At 42.2% G+C, this 7,084-nt stretch overlaps 1 protein-coding gene across 2 annotated transcripts; it reads right to left on the minus strand.

Moving 5' to 3' along the window:
• Positions 1–4,721: 4,721 nt before the first annotated feature.
• On the minus strand, positions 4,722–6,144 carry dio3b (iodothyronine deiodinase 3b). 2 transcript variants are annotated; one of them, XM_047021819.1, is made up of 2 exons: positions 5,424–6,144; positions 4,722–5,188 (listed from the first exon to the last, which is right to left on the minus strand). In XM_047021819.1, the coding sequence occupies exons 1-2, from the start codon at positions 6,119–6,121 to the stop codon at positions 5,104–5,106; spliced, it is 783 nt and encodes a 260-aa protein (XP_046877775.1). In that variant the 5' UTR covers positions 6,122–6,144; the 3' UTR covers positions 4,722–5,103. The 2 variants fall into 2 exon arrangements, with proteins under 2 accessions (XP_046877775.1, XP_046877774.1); XM_047021818.1 differs by having other exon boundaries at positions 4,722–6,144.
• Between the last annotated feature and the right edge of the window lie 940 nt (positions 6,145–7,084).

A 7,084-nucleotide genomic window follows, 5' to 3' on the forward strand; every position in this document is an offset into this window, starting at 1 on the left:
CTACCCCAGTTTCATAACTGACACAGCCTGTAGACAGTTCATCTGTTTCGGGCTCTTCCTATCCCAGTTTCATAACTGACACAGCCTGTAGACAGTTCATCTGTTTCGGGCTCTTCCTATCCCAGTTTCATAACTGACACAGCCTGTAGACAGTTCATCTGTTTCGGGCTCTTCCTACCCCAGTTTCATAACTGTGGTGAAACTGATCGTTCTTTACATGTACACTGACCACAGTAGAATCTATTTTTGTGGTGTGTCCTGGGCCTGTTTGCCTGGTACGGTCTATTCAAGCATGACCAGAGGTTTTAGATAAGATAGTGTGACGTTCTTCGTGTCACACACACTCTTAACCATGAAGACGAGCAACAAAACACTTCACGCTGTGTGGTTGTGAATCTTCTCTTTTTTTTATCAGGGAAAATTGGCTTTATCACTTGTTTTTGTAACAGTCAGACAAACCACCACTCTTTACTTCTCCACCCCCTCCCCCCGTCTCCCTTTTCTGTCTCTCTTTTATTTCTCTCTGTCTCTTTCTGTCTCTCTCTCTTTCTTTCTCTGGACCTATCTCTTTGTCTCTCTCCCTTCAGCCCTGTCAGCCAAGGATCCCAGGGACCAGGAATGCTTGATAAAATGAAATATTATCATATAAGGTCATCAGATTAGATTGAAAATGTCATCCCATCGGAACACAGCTCCTCAATCAGTTCTTCTCCCTCTGTCTGCCATTTGTGACTGAGTCGGTGACTGTGTGTGTGTCTGTGTGTCCGTGTGTGTGTCTGCGTTTGTGTGTCTGTGTGTGTATTTGTGTGTCCGTGCGTGTCCAACAAATTCTTATATACAACAGATATTTATTAGAGTGGAATGTTTCATTTCATTCCAACATTTTTCGTGAGGGGCAATTTCTGTGTGAACATCATGGAAGATTCTATTAGTGCCACACGGCCAACTGGTATCCAAACTCCTCTGCAAATGTCAGAATAACCTTTAATTGGCCAGGTATGCAGTATGTGACCAGTTAAATGGAACTCTGTGAGAAGGATGCATGGAAACCTTTTGTCAAGGCTACAGACACAGTTATCCAATCACCTTTCATCTCTGATGTGGCTAACCCACTCTATACATCACCCTGGCTGCTTCTGGTGGCAGAGAGAGGAAAGGAGATGAGAGAGGAGAAGAGGAGGGGAGAGAGTGGAGGAAGGACAAGAAGAGAAAAAACAGACAGACAAAACAGAGAGACCGAAATGTCATGTTTTTGGCAGTTTGGAAATTCATCCCAACAACGTGATGTATGTTATTAGATCAATCCCCCTGCTAGCTAAGGGCCACGTGTCGCACTTAAGGAGCAGACGCCGATCGAAACTAGAACATAATGTAATAGGACTGATTTTTTTTAGGGTGATTGGGCAGCGTATTACTGAGGCCTGGTCTGCTTGGCGCTACAAAGGAGAAGTGTCCCCAACATCATCCGTCTAATCTCTTCAAAGCTTATTACAGCAGAGTACCCCACTGCGAGTCCTCATCCTGCAGCTCTCTGCCTCCTCGCTCTCCGTGGCGCTCTGCTGCTTGGCCCTCCGACCAGGACGCTAGCTCTGGGTCGGACTCGCCAGAACTTCCACAGCTGACTGTCACAGAATCGCCGTTTGACAGTCAGTCTTTGATGTGATGACAGAAAGACGTGTAAAATGAACCTCCAAGCTGCTGTCTGGGAAGGGGTAGCTGTAGCTGTAGCTGCCGAATCATGTTGTTTTCCTTTTTATGTCACGACAGGACTTATACAAGCCATGGCAATTATTTTGTCACTTTCTTAGGCGTTATTTTAATGGCAACCTTGTGACGTTGTTCACTTCACCGAGCAATGATACGTTTGCAGAGGTCAAAAGCTATTGTCCTTCGTCAGTTGTAAGAGCTTAAGGGTCGAGGTTAGGAGGAAACAGGAAACGACTTATACTGACACGTTTCATACTGGATTTGTAAATGGCTGCTTGGGATGATATTAATGAAAAGTAATAGATATCTTTGTAAATTATTCTGAAATGTTTCAGTGAAATTGTAGCATGTTTTAGTCAACAAATCTATGATGTCGAATAGTTTCATTAGTTAAATTAACAACCATGTAATTTCCTAGCAAGACTTTTACAACATTGTTGTAACATATAGTTACACTTCATTATGGTTTAGCGGTACAAGTTATGATGCAAGTGAAACTTGATATGGGGAAGGTTTTTCACATTATTTATAGTTTGGTAACACAATATTCATCTGCCTTTTTGTAAAAACATATACCAGTAAGTCTTAGTTCAATTTAATCATATAGCAATTCCTACAGAATGTATCTACAATGTTATTATTATAAGTATTGCTATTTTAATTTGTTAAGATTCAACTTTTTAATGATTGCCCCGCTGTTCCATACTAATGAAATGGAGAGTATGACCAAAACAACCTGCGGTCGAGCTTCTACCAGCTATTAACAAATATTTATCAATGATAATAAAAAGTGCCAGCTGAAATTCATGAATACAAATTTTACAATAATGTGACCCTATTTATCACTGCATGATTATGATTTCATGACGTCCTGAACCAAACTTGTTATTGATATTGTCTACTGATACCTGAAAACTACTGGGTTAGGTCATTAAAAATACACACAAAAACATTCCACCAAAGTGAATTAAGCTGAGGGTGAATAGGGCGTTGTGGAGTCTGGTCAATTCTCCGTACAATCAGAGACCCAGGTTAAGGAACACTGGATTCCAACGCAAAATACTCTGTACAAACAACAAAGGTATTCCAATGCCAAAGATGGTGATAGTGCTTTGTGTTTAAACAAGCAGGCTACTTGTTTGTTTCTTGAGTAGTACTGTTTACAGTAACTTTAACATCCAAAAATTCATTGTGTTATTTATATTGGAAGAATAGATATGGAAGTGTTTGTGAAACACTCACTATGTCAGGTGACTGAGGGTGGAGGTTCAGTCTAGGCCTGGTTCAGGGCAGCTGTCCTAGGCTCTGGCTTTGGGTGAGACACCATGTCCCTGTCTTGACTCTACTCTCCCACAGCATCTGGTGGAGGTCCTGCCTTCTGCTCCCCATTGGAAGGGGCGGGGGGGCACACACACACACACATTGTCACAACTGCTCTCTAAACTGACCCTCTCTTGAGGGTCAGTTGTACAGGACTGACAAGGCTATATTCTGTAAATGAATCATAAATATAACTCTTTTTAATATTTGTACCCCTCCCTCATGCTCCGCCCACACACACCCTTACCCTGAATCTTCCTATGTACACATGCACATACATGCACGCACACACGTACACACACACACATACATACATACGTCACAGAAATTAAGAATGTAACGTTTTACACTGAAAATACTGGTGCTTAGCAGTCCTTGTCAGCAGAGAACCTCCTTCTCACATGACCTATAGATAACACTAGGCTTATGTAAACAAACTGACCTAGGCTGACCATTGTATTACTAGAGGTGCATTAAATGTTTTTAACCTTATCTATCTGTATTGAGTGAATCATATGGTCAAGCCTTGGGTCAAAGAACTCTAACTTTCCACGAGCACGCACGCAATACCTCTGGGATCGATCACATTGACACCTGATATGCAGGGGGGGGGGACTTCTCACCAATATGTTTAAATGGTCTTACATGGGGACTTGTGAACCAGACAACTTTGTATTGCGATCAGATTTGTCTCCTTTCCGGCAAGCATTAAACTATTGTACTTTCTTTGAATCCGACGACTCTGTGCATTACACACATGCATACATACATACATACATACATACATACATACATACATACATACATACATACATACATACATACATACAGTACATACATACGTGCACATGCACACGCTCATACACAAACACACATGCACACACACATGCCCACAAACCAACAAAGAGGCTTGCACTCATAACACACATACACGTACACACACACATACCTGATTCATAAACTCACACAGACACACACACTCTTGTATGCTTAGTACTGTAACGGGGAGTGTATAGCTCAGTGGTTAGAGCATTTAACAGCAGATCAAGAGATTGCAGGCTCAAATCTCGCTTTGTTTGTTCCTTTGGATTAGAATATTTCAAAACAGAAATGAACAAGCCCTGTATTTATATTATTTATAACAGTACTAGAGGCCAAGATTCAGTCAGGCCTTTCTGAGTCAGCAAAAAATAAAACTTTAGCTCATATATTTTAGGAACATTTCTTAATTGACTAGAGGACTTCAAAGGACATGCAGCCAACAGCAGAGTATATAAATACACACTGCAAAGATCCAGTCTAAATTTGATAAATTTAGAAAGTTCTAGTTCAGACTACTATGACACAAAAGTATCTAAATATGAGAGTAAACGGAGCCCAGTGATAAGGTACAGATTAACCTAATTGCTAGATCAACCAAAAGATTAAATCTAGACTATTTAGGCCACATTCCACATCACATTCGAATTCGAAAGATTGTGTCATTGTCATATTAGACTAAGTCAAAATGGTCTCCATCCCTTAAAAAAAAAAAAAAAAGTAAATTGCTTTATTAATTAAAGATTAGGTATGGAAGCGTACGCCCCGGCCGATTCATACTCTGTCGCCACTGTATGTTTGAAATATTCTATGTCAAGATCTCACAAGGAGTAAAGAAGCAGGTGTTTCAGGCATGAGAATCATAGATCAATATGTGTTCTAACATTTATTAAAAATATCTGTTCAATAAAATATATTTACAATTTACAAGTTTGGCAGTTTTTCATTAGGGATAAACTCCAGCTGACCGCCAAGTACTCCGGTGTTGATAACATCAGTATCGGTTTTCTGGCTGAACCTTTTAAAAGCCGAACTTCACAAGAACACAGGAGTAAAAGGTTTTAGCTTCAGTCACTGTTTCCCATGCTCACTCTCTCAATCTCAAACACTCACTCAAACACACACACACACACACGGTATAAAAAATAAATTGCTCATAACCATAGAATGGTTTATGAATAGTGAATATTTGAACAGGTTTATATCAGTTTGACAGCTCCAGAAAAAAACAATCTAACGACCTAGAACTTCACATTTTTAAACAAGATTGATATTTGCTGAATATTCCTGCTGCTGGACACTGGAGCAAAACAACGTAGGCTGTGTGCAGTGATAACAGTTTAAAGCAGCATCTTAATATTTCGTCACTGTAGACACTTAGCGCGCACTGGGATGGATGTTGGCAGTTGGAGATGATAAATTAGACGTGGAGCACCACTGTTCTGGAATTCTGGAGACCATTCCTGTATTGCTCGAGCCAGTTTCTGAGCTCAGAAATCCGGTATCCCTCTGGGCCCCGGTCCCCTTGGTACACGACTCTCTCCTCTCTCAGCACATAGAGTCTCTCGAAATAGGCTCCATATGCAGCGTTGGACGAGTTGTCCATAGTATCCACCACCACGCTGCACCCGAGCACTTCCGAGTGCATCAGCTGAGCCGCTTTCAGTCTGTCCTCCAAACACCGGTGTTTGGGGATCTGATAGGGCGCGTCTGAGCTCACCCAGCCGTCCGCCGGATGCGCCTCCTCAATGTAAACCAGAAGGGAGTCGGCAATGTCCGCGTACTGATTGACGACGCGCTGAAACGCGGCAAGGCGCGTCATGAACGGTGGTCAAGAACAACTCCCGAAGTTTAAGATAAGCGGTCTCCTCCCTCTCATGTAGTCTAGGATTCGTACCTTTTTTTGCTCTTGAAGCTGTACCACTTCAGTGTTGGGCGCAAAAAGTCCAAGGTGCGCCGTTTTGAAAAAGTCTAATTTCTGGCCGTACCACACGGCTCTGAGAGACTCCAGGGTGAACATTTTGTTCGAGTCGGATACGCACACCGGCGGGTCGTCAGGTCCACCAGTCTGCTCTCCCATTTTTTGCAACACCTTTCTCCTGATGCACAAAAAATCTAGAAGCCACAGCATGAGCGCTGCCAGAAGGAAGCGTGGCAGTAGCATCAGGCAAAGGGCTGAATGCTTTAAAGCCCTCAGCATTTGGGCACCTGCAGTCTCCTGCATCTTGGTGCCTGCAGAGGTGATGCAGCCGGGCAAGCAAAAAGGCAATCGCATCAGTCACCTTTCCTCATCGGATGAAATTCTCTGACGTTCTGAGTTTGCCTTTTTATAGGAACAGCTAGGATTTGAATAAAAAACAACACGCCTCCGCCCTCCGGAGCCCGCACCGCCCCCTCACATGGTGGGGATTACCTCCCGTCAACTCTGCGCTTCAGAGAGAGAGAGAGAGAGAGAGAGAGAGAGAGAGAGAGAGAGAGAGAGAGAGAGAGAGAGAGAGAGAGAGAGAGAGAGAGAGAGAGAGAGAGAGAGAGAGAGAGAGAGAGAGAGAGAGAGAGAGAGAGAGAGAGAGAGAGAGAGAGAGAGAGAGAGAGAGAGAGAGAGAGAGAGAGAGAGAGAGAGACGGAAACTTGTCACGTCTGAAACAGACACTTATCCCAATCAGTTTTTAGGAAATTATGCAATTGAAAGAGATAAATAGGTTTACCAAGACCGTTTTTATGGGACATTCTAGAGGCCTGAATCCTTGAGAATTGTTTACGGTTCCACATGTGAATAGGCTGTTACCCTGCCCTGCTTAAACAGATAACAATTAGACTACGACGACATCTATAGTGTAATATATTTGGAATTTGCGCTCAAATGCTATTTAGATTTAGTTAGGCTATTCAGTATAGGCCTATTTGTTATTCATTATTATTTCCAATAGACCTACATTAATCAAGGTCGACTAAATGAGGTACTTGTTCCGTTTGTCAAGCAATTTGTTAATTATCATCTTTGTATTATAATATGTGAGATATTATTCCAACTGTAAGTAAACATTATCATATGTCCCTTTTTTGCTTACACATTTGTGATCCGCAGAATTTTCTCACTAGTCGGCGCTCGCGCATACGAGTCACAGAGGAATGGGCTATAACCAAACGGGTTATCTTAGGTCACTTACCCTTACCGATATTCTTCACACACATTTCCTCTCCGTTTCAATTGTATATGTAAGAACGTTGACTTTTTGGA

This window comes from Hypomesus transpacificus, chromosome 6 (genome assembly GCF_021917145.1).
Source record: "Hypomesus transpacificus isolate Combined female chromosome 6, fHypTra1, whole genome shotgun sequence".
Classification (NCBI taxonomy): domain Eukaryota; kingdom Metazoa; phylum Chordata; class Actinopteri; order Osmeriformes; family Osmeridae; genus Hypomesus; species Hypomesus transpacificus.